We start from the raw sequence: 13,242 nt of genomic DNA, 5'->3' as shown, positions 1-13,242 counted from the left end.
ATGAATGGATAAGAAAGCCGTGGTACATATACACAATGGAGTATTACTCAGCCATTAAAAAGAATACATTTGAATCAGTTCTAATAAGATGGATGAAACTGGAGCCTATTATACAGAGTGAAGTAAGCCAGAAAGAAAAACATAAATACAGTATAATAACGCATATATATGGAATTTAGAAAGATGGTAACAATAACCCTGTGTACGAGACAGCAAACGAGACACTGATGTATAGATCAGTCTTATGGACTCTGTGGGAGAGGGAGAGGGTGGGGAGATTTGGGAGAATGGCATTGAAACATGTATAATATCATGTATGAAACGAGTCGCCAATCCAGGTTCGATGCACGATACTGGATGCTTGGGGCTGGTGCACTGGGACGACCCAGAGGGAGGGTACGGGGAGGGAGGAGGGAGGAGGGAGGAGGGTTCAGGATAGGGGGAACACATGTATACCTGTGGCGGATTCATTTCGATATTTGGCAAAACTAATACAATATTGTAAAGTTTAAAAATAAAATAAAATTAAAAAAAATATATTGGAATGAAAAGAAAAAAAAAAAAAGGAATTAGTTTGGCTTTAGTTTGCACCGCTAAAGGCTTTCTGCAAGAAATCAGTGTTAGGAGAAGCCTTTAAAAATAGGACTTCGTCTAATTTGATGTTGAAGAAAAAAGTATGCCATCTAAGTGGAGTGAGCAGAATAACTGCAGAAAGAGGAAACCAGCATGCACAACCATCATGCACTGGAAGGAGGGGGAGGATTAAGGAGAGCTGGCTGCACAGGGTGGGATTAATGAGGCTTGAAACTGGGAAGTCCATTTATAGTTGAGTGGAGTGCCCAATATAGCTGAGGTTTAACTGAAAGGCAAGTGCTGATGACGGGTTTATGAGGCCACGAAGCATTGTGAAAACAAACAGATCTCTGTTTGCTAAAGTCTGTGTAGTCAGAGGAAAAAAATGTGAATCAGAAGCTGCTGTCTTCTGGGCAACCAACCCAAATACCAACACTATGAATCTCTCTTTTCAGTTTTACAAAATGAATGAATGTAGGGTCAAGAAAGTAATATTTCAGAGGAGAATGTAGGCATGGCCTGCTCTGTGCAAGCCTTCAGGTTCCTGTTGGAATTTCCTAAAAAATTGAGTTATATGCCAAGTCAGAAGACTAATGATACTATTACAGAAAAGATACATTTCTCCTCTTTTCTCCCCCTTCCTTCTCCTTTTCCTTGTCCTTTCTCCCTCCCCTGCCTCACTCCCCACCTCTTCCTTTGTTCTCTCTCTCTCTATGTCGCTCATGCATGCACACAAGAAAAAATTTTATTTGGCCTTTAATTCCTGTAACCATTAAATTTTTACAGTGTGGTACCTTGGTTTGTGCTTGAAAATGCCATTCCCAGGACCCATTCCAGGTTCCCTCCCCCCATGCTCAAAAAAGAGACTCTTTTTGGTGTCTTTCCAAAACCAAAAAACATTCCCAAGTGCATTCATTAAGCATGCTTGCTTAATTGCTCAGTTGTGTCCAACTCTGTGCAACCCCATGGACTGTAGCCCTCCAGGCTCCTCTTGTCCATGGGATTCACCAGGCAAGAACACTGGAGTGGCTTGCCATTTCCTACTCCAGGGGATCTTCCTGAACCAGGGATCAAACCCGCATCTCTTGTGTCTCCTGCCTTGGCAGGTGGATTCTCTACCACTGAGCCACCTTCAAGCACAATAATTACTTTGCCAGAAAAAGTGGCTCTGTTGAACACGGAGGGGGTCGTGATGGTTCTGTTCTCTGTGTGTTTCATCAAGTCACCGTGTAGAACTGTGTAGTCTCTGGTTAGCCCAGTTTTCCCCAGCCATCAGATGTGCGCTCCCGTTGAGGTGTGCCCAGTACCCAGTCAGGGAACACCTTGTTCCACCAGTACCTTGCCCAGTGTCTGTCCTCAACATCACAGTGGGGACCCATGGCCACCCTGCTGCCCCAGAGCGGGGCAGGGCCCCGAGCCCTCTGCAGTCTGACCACCTCCTTCCACAGATGCCCCAGAGGTGATGGGCGGGGGGACCACAGTGCCAGTTTCTGGCGCTGGACTGTGAGTCCCTGGACTCAGTCACTATGCAAGTCCCCTGTCATCCCTCAGGACAGCAGTCTCCACAACACCCACAGTGCACATCCTTCCAGTTGTCAGATTCTGCCTCCAAGTACTGAGCTCTAGAGAGAACATGCCAGTGGCTGTTTCATGATAAATAAATAAAGGGAAAAAGTCAACGTCCATGCAGCATTTGCTCAGCAGATTGAGGAGTCAGTGGTGCCGCCACTGGAGTGTTTCCAGTTGGGGACCAGCTGGGAGACCATGCACCCCTTTGCTCCTTTCAGCCTTGAGTCTGTCATCCAGCGCCTCTGTGCAAACAAAAAAAAATTTAAGTCACTACTGCTCATGGAAAAGTCTCTCAGCCTAGGGGGACCCTGGGGAGAGGAGGCAGGAGGGGGTGGAATGACACTTCACATGTAAAAGACAGCGTGCTCTTAAGGAAATTTTAAAAATTTGTATTTAGTGATGTAATCACTTTAACATTTTCCCTAGGGCTTCATGCCCTATTTTAGGAACAAAAGATCAGCTCTTTCCAAAGATGCCCCTAAAATCAGCTTTCAAAAGAAATGAAAGAAGATTCTAAAATACCAAGAGGGCAGAGAGGAAGAGCCTGACGTATGAAGCACCCACCAATGGCCTCATTTGAAAAGTAATTCCATGTGTTAGAGCAGCAATTCTCCCGTCAGTGTGGCAGTTTAACAAGAATCGACAGATTCATCTCATAGCTTGAACAAGTTACAATAGCTGCAGGGAGTGTTGGCGATTTAGGTGCATTCAGGATGGGATGAGTGTCTTGGATGGGCTTCCCAGGTGATGCTACTGGTAACGAACCTGCCTGCGAATGCAGGTAGACTTAAGAGACATGGGTTCAACCCCTGAGTTGGGAAGATACCCCTGGAGGAGGGCATGGCGACTCACTCCAGTATTCTTACCTGGAGAATCCCACGGACAGAGGAGCCTTGCGGGCTACAGTCCATGGAGTCACAAAGAGTCAGACACAACTTAGCCACTAAACAACAAATCTAGACGAGAGGGAAATTTTCATTACTTATTAATCAGACAAACGAACAAAAAGCTGAATGTCACTCTAAGGTGTATTATCAGGCATATTTTCAGTCCAGAATGTTCTCTCTAGTCCTTAGAAAGAAACTGGAAGTTAATCAGAGATGAAGGCCTTGCAGCGATGGATAGAACCCATGGCCTCTTCCTGCCTGAAGATGAGAACCTGAGGGAAAAGGGTGACTGGAGTCAGTTTACGCTGTGGCAGCAAGGTGAGCGCCTGACTTCCTGATGATTCTCTGTGACCTGATGGGAAAGGGTGGGGCGGGGCCCTTCTGGGAATACTTCACAGAGCCTGGGAAACCCAGATTATCAAAATCTGTTCATTGCGTCTTAAAATGTATGAACACTCATTTATGTGTGTGTGTGTGCATGCAAATTCATAGTTTTATATATGCATATGTTGTATTTGGATATATAATGTGTTTGGGTTTTCCTGGTCTTTCCTGTTTAATGATATGTTACAAAGAGTAGTCCTACTGTATAGATGTAACTGAAAAGCCCACCATGGGTACCTTACAAAAGAGCTTCCCTGGGCCTCCTTTGCACCTGTCCCATGGAAACACATCCCAACATGAGAGCTGTTAGGGGTGATGAACACCAGAGGGACAACTCAGTAAAAGCTAGTGTCTGAGCTCCTCAAGAATAGGAACAAGGGACTTCCCTGGTTGCCCAGTGGTTGAGAATCCACCTGCCAATGCAGGGGAGATGGGTTCGATGATCTCTGGTCCAAGAAGATCTCACATGTTGCAGAGCAACTAAGTCCCTTTGCTGCAACTACTGAAGCCCGCTCTCAAGCTTGGGCTCCGCAGCAAGACAAGCCACCGCAATGAGAAGCACGCGCACCGCAACTGGAGAGTAGCCCTCACTCGCCACAGCTAGAGAAAACCCAAGCAGAGCAGTGAAGACACAGTGCAGCCAAAAGGAAATTAAACCAAAAAGAACAGGAAGGGGTTCACAGTCAACGTACCATTCCCTGAGCTGAACCCAGGCCCAGGTACACACCCCACTCTGTGTGTGTCCAATGAGTTAATATCAATCTGTCCTCAAAATGAGAAGCATTGAATTTTATCTTTAAAGCACTCTCCAACTCTCTTGAAAATTCAAATTAACCTGGGTTAACAATAGCTGTACAAAAGTAAATCCATTCTGAAGACTACCCAGCACGTGTCTCACACCTTTAGCTGCAGAAAATAAAGTAGAGGATGGTTTATACTGTGGGACAAATAAGCACCATCCTTTGTGTTAGTATGCTTTCAGCATAATGAAGGTTTACATGTCAGAGAAAGAAGAACAACTTCAATAATATTTTCAGGGAAAAGTCCATAAGAAGAGAGATCACAGGATTTCAAGTGACTCTGTCAGCTTTTTTCCAACAAGACTTTTTTAAGCAGAGCCATAGTAAGGTCAATATGTGAACAGCATGCTAATTTTTGTCTATCGGCATCTCACTAAATGAATCAATTCTGTTGGCTGTAAGCGTTCACCAGTTCATCCGATGCCTCCATTCCATTCACATCTCATGCTTCATAGTACCTACAGAGTTTCCTAGAATAAGGCTTCAGAATCGTGCGCATCCTGGAGGTAATTTTTGGGAACCATACTCTCTGCTAAAGCCATGTGCTTTAATAAATTGAAATACGCAAAGCATTGTAGGGCATATAAGAACATTAAACAAAAGGAAATAAATAATGGAGACAGTTTGGTTGGTGGCAACCAAATTATTTGGTTTGACTTTTAATGTTTGGGTGTATTTTTTAAAAATTTTCAACTGTAGCAAAATACACATAACTTAAAAATTTAGCACCTCATCTGTTTTTAAGTGTACATTCAGTACAGTCAAGTATATTCATGTTTTTGGGCAACCAATCTCTGGAACTATTTTACCTTGCAAAACTCAGCCCTTGGCAACCACCTGTGCACTTTCTGTGTCTATGAATTTGACTACTTTACACAAAAAAATTCATATAAGTGGAACCATACAATATCTATTAACTTACACATTTTCATATATTTTTATTATACCTAATTTTCCATGAATTAGAGTAATTTCTTAAAGTACTCTTTACTTCCTTGTTATCTTTGTTAAATCCTTCTTCCCACTGAATGGAATTTGCATATTCCTTCTTTTTTCTTAAGTTTGACAGAGTAATCTATTATTTCTTTTAAAAAAATTCAAATTACATCTCACCTTATTTTAATTATTTTCTAATTTCTGATTTTATATTTTTATTCCTCCTCTTGTTCTTTTGTTATTTATTTTATTGGTTTTTTGGTAACTTTTCAATTGGAACTTCTTAGAAAATTTATTTTCGTTCTTCTTCATTAATAAAATCATTTAAGACTATGGACTGAAAAAAAAAAAAAAAAGACTATGGACTGATCTCTGGCTTTGATTCAAAGCTGATTCAAAGTTTTGACTATTTTCCTTAAGCTATAATGTGTATTTTCACTTGTATTATTCCCCCCAAAAGACTTCATTTTATCTTGATTTCCATTTTGATCCAAAATAATTTAGAAGTGTATGTGTGTTCTATACATATCCATTTTTCAATCAGTTGCAGTCAATTAATTAGAAATTAATTCTAGTTTTATTTTTTGATCATAAAATAGTTTCTCTTTTAGGAAGTTTTATTAAGGTTCTGTGTAGTCTTTCATTTGTGGTTCCAGTCTTCTGGGAGGAATCCAGTATTTTCTGGAAATAAATGCACAGTTTAAGGACTTTTGATGGCATCCAGTAACATAGCTTGCATAGAAGCAGGATGGTGTCCATGAAGGAAGATCCCCTGTCGGCCTGGAGACAGAGGGGTCAAGAAAATGTGGGGAGGGAGGCGGTAGGGCTGTTGCTTAGCAACACTGAGAGCTCGGGTCTGGACAAGAGGCCCATAGGATCTGACTTAGTAGAGATTTTGAGGTTGTCTAGTCTAGTTAGGAAAGGATGCTACTGGATATTTGAAGGCCTTGAAGCTGTGGCTTCAAGCTTGGGTTTCATCCATATGTAAGTGAGAATCACAAAAGGTCTCTAAGCAGCCCAGTCAGTTCTGAAGTATGTTGTTGTTTTTCACTCACTAAGTTGTGTCCTACTTTTTGCGACCCCGTGGACTGCAGCACACTAGGCTCCTCTGCCCTCCACTATCTCCTGGAGTTTGCTCAAATTCATGCCCATTGAGTTGATGATGCCATCCAACCATCTCATCCTCTGCCGCCTCCTTCTCGTTTTGCCTTCAGTCTTTAGCAGCACAAGGGGTTTTTCCAGTGAGTCAGCTCTTCGTTCACATCAGGTGGCCAGAGTATCAGAGCTTCAGTCTTCCCTTTTAAATGATCAGCTTTTTTGAGTTAGAGAAAAAAAGACAGAATCAACAAATATACATATGAATTTTTCCCCACGGATGCTTTCAAATTGCTATGTGGGTGTCACAGAACATCTGTTTTGTTCATTTATTGCTACGACGATGAACGGTAAACATACAGTTAGCAAATATGCCACGCACGCGCAGTCATTTTGTTTTCCAGAGCCCATGGAAGACAGTGCTACCTGATCCCAAAAGCCTTTCTGGGTGAACTCAAGGTGAACCTCTGAATTCTTCTCAACACACTGATCAGCTGACAGTGGCTACCTGGACAATTCTAGGTAGCCACTGTCAACTGATCAGAGTTGTCATGTAAGATGAACCTACTGTCATCCCAGCAGTAGAGCCTTGAAACTTCAGAGAGCTACAACCCAAGACCTTTAAAAACCTCGGCTGCATGAATTGTTGTTCAGTCTCTCAGTCATGTCTGACTCTTTGCAGATCCATGAACTGTAGCACACCAGGCTTCCCTGTCCTTCACCATCTCCCCGAGCTTGCTCAAACTCATGTCCATTGAATCATTGATGCCATCCAACCATCTAGTCCTCTGTTATCCCCTTCTCCTCCTGCCTTCAATCTTTCCCAGCATCAGGTTCTTTTCTACTGAGTCAGCTCTTTGCATCAGATGTCCAAAGTATTGGAGTTTCAACTTCATCATCAGTCCTTCCAATGAATACTCAGGATTGATTTCCTTTAGGATTCACTGGTTTGATCTTGCTGTCCAAGGGAATCTCAAGAGTCTTCTCCAACACCACAGTTGAAAAGCATCGATTCTTCAGTGCTCAGCCTTCTTTATGGTCCAACTCTCACATGTACATGACTACTGGAAAAACCATAGCTTTGACTATGTGGACCTTTATTGGCAAAGTAAAGTCTCTGATTGGTTGATCATAGCTTTCCTTCCAAGGTGGCTCCATGAATATCCCTCTTAAAATGTATTCTTCACATGTAAATGAAATATTCAATTGAATTGGTTTTCTCAGATTTGCATTGGCATTTAGATCTCTTTCTAAGGCTGTTTTTCCCCAAAGAAGCAGAGTTTATCACTTCTTAAAAGTTACTTTAAATTGTGTTGAAAGTTGAAAGTTAAGTCTCTCAGTCGTGTCCGACCCTTTGCAACCCTGTGGACTGTAGCCTACCAGGCTCCTCCGTCCATGGGATTCTCCAGGCAAGAATACTGGAGTGGGTTGCCATTTCCTTCTCCTTAAACTGTGTGGGAAATAATGAAATAACAAAACCACACTGTGTTTGGCTGCTGGGCATTTTCTCCTCAGCTGAATGGTTTGTTCTGCACAGCTATGTTCACATCCAAGATGCAATGAAATGGTAAATCATGCTTTAAAGCATAGCCTCTGGAACCGGAGGATCCTGAGCTGGGGTCCTGGCTGTACCACTTGTTACTGTGTAATGTGGGCCTGTTCCTGAATCTCTGGGCCTCAGATTCCTCAGCTGAAAAATGATGATGAAAATAGTGCCTTAAGTATGGGGTTGTTACTAGGATCAGTGAGTGTTCAAAGGTCTGACAGATAAATGATCGTGATACTAGTTTTTTATTACATAATAATTATACATTATATAACAATAATAGGGGCAATCTTAGGTCACAGTTAAGAACATGGACTCTGGGAGTTAAAATGTCTCTTTCAAAAAAACATATCGTTTATACCCCTCCATGAGAGCAAATGGCACTGTACATTCCTGAGTACGTCATTCCTAAGAAACTGATTTTGTAGATGGTGAAGAAAGTTACATAGTCCAAAGTGCTTCAAACTCTACCTACATCTGTGTTCTTGACAGTCACTCAGAGAAACCCCTGTCTCCTAGAAACGTCCTTCCCTCTTCTTTATCAGCACATAAAAAATGAGATGTACTTTGAAAAATACATTAAATTTCAATGAAAAATGTTTAGCTTATTAGCATATAATCCTGGAAAATGCACTAATCTATTTTGCTTCCTTAGGTTGGGTGGATTGATTTCCTGTGGCCACCTTAACAGATTACCATAAATTTAGTGGCTTAAGATAACCCAGATGTATTATCTTTACAATGTAGAGGTCAGAAGTGGGTCTCACTGAGCTAAAATCAAAGTGTCATCAGGGTGGCTTCTGGTGGCTCTGGCATTTCTTCTGGTAGCTCTGGCTTCTGGAAGTTGCCCACATTCTTTAGCTTGTGGTCCCCTTCCGTCTTCAGAACCAGCAATAGGCGGTCACGTCTTTCTCATTCTGTGTCACTCTGGCCTTGACTCTCTGCTCCTTGTGTATTGAGACCCTGTGATTACACTGGGCCCATCCAGTTCATCCACAATAATCTCCTTTTTTAAAGGTCAGCTGGTTAGTAATCTCATCGTCATATGCAACCTTAATTTCCCTTTGCCATGTTACCGAATATATTTACGAGTTACTGGGCTTAGGTTGTGATCCTTTTTGGGAGGGGCCGTTATCCTGCCTGCCACAGAGGGGAAATAGGCATGTAACACGTGCCCTGTCCATTAGGCCAATGAGTAGAGTATTCTGCTCCTTACTCTGCCAGTCACTGTCTATTGCAACAGAACATTGTGTCTTCTTGTGTTTATTCAGCCTCTCATTTTTAAAAATTGATTCCTTTGGCTTTTCTTTAATATTAATTTATTTTTTTTTGGCTGTGCTGAGTCATAGTTGCAGCACATGAACTCTTAGTTGCGGCGTGTGGAATCTAGTTCCCTGACCAGGGATTGAACCTGGGGCCTCCTGTACTGGGAGCTCAAAGTCTTGCCACTGGACCACCAGGGAAGTCCTAGCCTTCTCATTCTCACAGTGAGGAGGACAATATAGGTTGTGTATGGTCAAAATGGGATGAGTTAAAGCTTTACTGTGATTTGTTCCTGACAGTGGCTTTATCATTTATTGTTCTAGGAAGAAAAAATGAAAATGCCTGTAAAGGAGCTCCTAAGACCTGTTCTTTACTAGATAAATTCCCTGAGACAACAGGATGCCGAAGAGGACAGGTACCAAGAATGTTTTCGGTTCTGGGGAGGACACAGTCAGTTATCAGGAGAATAAATGGAAATGCTGATGTTTACGAAGAAATGGTCATTTTCTTTGACCCACTGAATGTCTCTTTTTTCACTCGCATTTTAATGAAACAATTTCATGGCCTTGACGGCAGCATTGAGAGTGGAAAATGTTCAGTGTTTATAGCTGTGTGGGAAATGGGAGTCCTTATTTTTAGTTCCTTTACAAAGAAAGATGAGAACATAAATTCTGAGTGCTGTGATGGCTCTAATCAAAATTGACAGTAATTTTGTACTGTTGCTTTAATTTAGTGGTTCTCCCACACCTTGATAAAGGGATGAACAGGGGTTACGCTTTCTGTGCAGATCAAATATTCCATCATGCACCCGGGAACCCACGTGTGGCCGCACACGGGACCCACGAACTGTAGGCTCCGAATGCACCTGGGCTTGGTGATTCCCAAGGAAGGCTGCAAGATCCGATGCGCCAACGAGACCAGGTATGCTCCCCCCATCATTTTCTGTCTATTTCATCACCCCTGACAATGGATGCTCGTTACAGCAAAGCTACGTTCAGCTGGATTATTTCCCTTCTTTTGTGACTGAAATAGCCTAGGGTGGGAGGTATTAATCCAACTTCATTAGACTGTGTCGCATCTCTGTGCTTTCTGTTGATCAGAAAGTGAAAGAAAAAAGTGAAAATGTTTGTCGCTCAGTCGTGTTTGACTCTTTGAGACCCTGTGGATCGTAGCCCACCAGGCTCCTCTGTCCATTGGATTCTCCAGGCAAGAATTCTGGAGTGGGTTGCCATGCCCTCCTTCAGGGGATCTTCCCAACCCAGGAATCCAACCCGGGTCTCCCGTATTACAGGCAGATTCTTTACCATCTGAGCCCCAAGGAAGCCCCTTATTGATCAGAGATACTCCCCAGTTCTAGGGCGGCCCTCCTTCATCATTTCTCCCCAGATCACTCTCGTCTGGTTGATGAGCCATCTTGCTTCTTTTTCTAGGTGGACAAACCTACATTCAGAGTCAGCTAACTTGTCAGCTTGTCAGAGTCAGCTAAGCCCCACATGACACATTGTGTTCATGCTATACAGTTTAAACTGTTCATCAATACAAAGAGTCTCCTTCCTGAAGCAAACACCTGGTGATATTTGTGTCTTGCTGTAGAGGACACAGCATGGCACAATGGCTGCCTTTTCAAATCCCAGCTCTGCCAGCTAATCCTGTGTAACCTTGGCCAGTTACTTAATCCCCTGCAGCCTCAGGCTCCTTACTTATCAAATCGGCAGTGATGCTATCTACTCTGCAGGATTGTTGTCCAGATTAGACTAAATCATGCATACAAGACACTTAGCCTGGGGACTGTCCTGAGTAGGGAAAGGGTGACTGTTCAGGCAGCTTCCTTTGATCCTATTACTCTGATCTCCTGGAATGCCCATCTTTTCACCCGTCCAAAATAAACATACTACTAAGATCCGATTTCATTCCAGAAAAGGAACCTCTTCTTTGACTTCTTAGAGTAGGTACAGGGTATGTCGTCAGTGATCCTGTTCTTTGTCTCCCATTGCTGTGCTGTGCTTAGTCACTCAGTCATGTCCCACTCTTTGCGACCCCGTGGACTGTAGCCCGTCTGGCTCCTCTGTCCATGGGGATTCTCCAGGCAAGAATACTGGAGTGGATTGCCATGCCTTCCTCCAGGGAATCTTCCCAACCCAGGGATCGAACCCAGGTCTCCTGCATTCCAGGCAGATTCTTTACCATCTGAGCCACCAGGGAATTGCTTTTATTTATTAATTATTGATTGATTGTTAATTATTTATTTATTATAATAATAATTGCTTTTATTAATTAGTACATATTATTAGTCTAATCTCTGGGACTGAGCTGTAAGTGCCTAGAGGGCAGAAACCAAGTTATTATCTTCTTACCCCTTTCTCAGGACCCTTAGTGGAAGTCTGATGGAGAGGTGTTCGGGAGTGTGCAGGTCATTCCTTTGGTTGTTGGCACACACCCACCAGCCCAGACCTGGTGCAGGAGCACCCAGTGCTGAGGGGCATTCCAAGATGACTCAAGTTGGGGTCTTACCCTACCAGGGTGTCCAATCAGGGAGCTAACACAGCTCAAAAGTCAGGAGTCATAAGAGAGGCACAGATAAGAATGCTGCAGGTGGTCAGTGGACAGGCAGCTAGCTTTTTGCCACTGAGACTTGGGAACTTTGACAGAGAAAAGTGAAAGTGTTAGTCACTGAGTCGTGTCCAACTCTGCAACCCCATAGACGATAGCCCACCAGGCTCCTGTGTCCATGGGATTTCCTAAGCAGGTGGTATATTTTACAAATTCATAGTGATATTAAAAAGTGTTTGCTACCCGCTCCTCCCAGCAAACTCTCGTTGGATCTGGAGGCGAATTTTTGGAGGATGGACTATTTCGTCTGTCTTGTCCCTGAGGAGTTTTGAAGCATCAGTGTCCTTCCTCCCTCTCATTGCCGTGGGTCAGCGTCCTTCTCTGTGTCCTTACTGTACTTGTTGTACATTGCGTTACATTCTCATCAGGTCAGGCTAAATATTTCATTACAAAAAGTGTTTTTTATGACCAAAATGGATTAACTGACATTAAAACACTGCGCAAGGCTGCTAGTGAAAATAGCTAGAGAGCTGAATAGCAGGGTCAGTTTATGAACTCTGAGGACAGAAAGACTGTAATATGAAATCTGGAAGTTTCATGCTGTTATTGTGGTGGTAACATTGGCATGGAAACATAAGCACACATACCGAGAAATCAGGCTTCCTTGTGCTCAGCAACAGGAAGCAATTTTTCAGAGCTTCTCAACTTTTGAAAGAGTGGCAATTTGTGCGTCGCAGGTCTCAGGTATTAATAATCGCACTGCTGTTTCCTCAGTGTTTTGCAGTTCCTTCTAGTGTGCATCTGTGTTTAAAGGTTCCCTCACTGCAGAACATAGCACTTTTTATCTGGACATAAGCTTGCAGGTATGCAACCTTCTATCATGACAAATAAAATTATCATTTAAAATGAATAATACTTTCCAATGGCAAAACTGGTGCATGCTCCTGCTATGTAATTTGGAAAACACAAAAAAACACAAAAAAGAAAAGAAATTATTTTTGATCTCAGTACTCAGAGATATTGCCCAGATGCCTCTCCATGTCTATGTATACGTATTCATATATACATAAGGAGGAAGTGCATAGCGATTATAGACATTGTGCTTTCTACGTGCCAGGCACTCTGCATACACTCACTCATTAACCTTCACAACAATCCTGCGTATCTGGGATGATTAACAACTCTATTTTTCAGCTGAGGAGAAAGTGAAAGTGACGGTGTTAGTTGCTTGGTCGTGTCGAACTCTGCGGCCCCATGGACTGTAGCCCACCAGGCTCCTCTGCTCAGGCAAGAATACTGGAGTGGGTAGCCATTTCCTTTTCCAGGGGATCTTCCCCACCCAGGGATCGAACCCACATCTCCTGCATTGCAGGCAGTCTCGTTACTGACTGAGCCACCAGGAAAGCCCAAAGTCACATGACCGGGATTCAAATCCTGGCGTTCCGTCTTATGAAGTGTAACTTTAGACAACTCGCATGACCTCACTAAGCCTCACTTTCTTCCTGTAAAATGGGGAGAACAAAAGTATGTCTTGGTGTGGTTTTGAGTATTACAGTAATCCATATAAATGCATTCAGAGCTGTATTTACAGAGTGTGATGTGGTAAAATGCACTCAATGTATTTTTGAGCTTCTATTGT

At 42.9% G+C, this 13,242-nt stretch overlaps 1 protein-coding gene across 4 annotated transcripts in view; it reads left to right on the top strand.

Moving 5' to 3' along the window:
• Positions 1-13,242, top strand: part of ASPH (aspartate beta-hydroxylase) — a 169,921-nt gene that overhangs the window by 148,042 nt on the left and 8,637 nt on the right. For all 4 annotated transcript variants that reach the window (XM_010830312.1, XM_010830318.1, XM_010830307.1 and 1 more), the window contains 3 exons: positions 3,212-3,347; positions 9,377-9,468; positions 9,841-9,974. In XM_010830312.1, coding sequence (XP_010828614.1) covers positions 3,212-3,347; positions 9,377-9,468; positions 9,841-9,974 — 362 coding nt within the window. The remainder of the gene's footprint in view (positions 1-3,211; positions 3,348-9,376; positions 9,469-9,840; positions 9,975-13,242) is intronic.

The sequence above is a fragment of the Bison bison genome, unplaced genomic scaffold (genome assembly GCF_000754665.1).
Source record: "Bison bison bison isolate TAMUID 2011002044 unplaced genomic scaffold, Bison_UMD1.0 scf7180017858917, whole genome shotgun sequence".
NCBI classification, from domain to species: Eukaryota; Metazoa; Chordata; class Mammalia; order Artiodactyla; family Bovidae; genus Bison; species Bison bison.
Note: the sequence above shows the minus strand (reverse complement) of the source record. Positions and strands in the feature narration are given on the sequence as shown.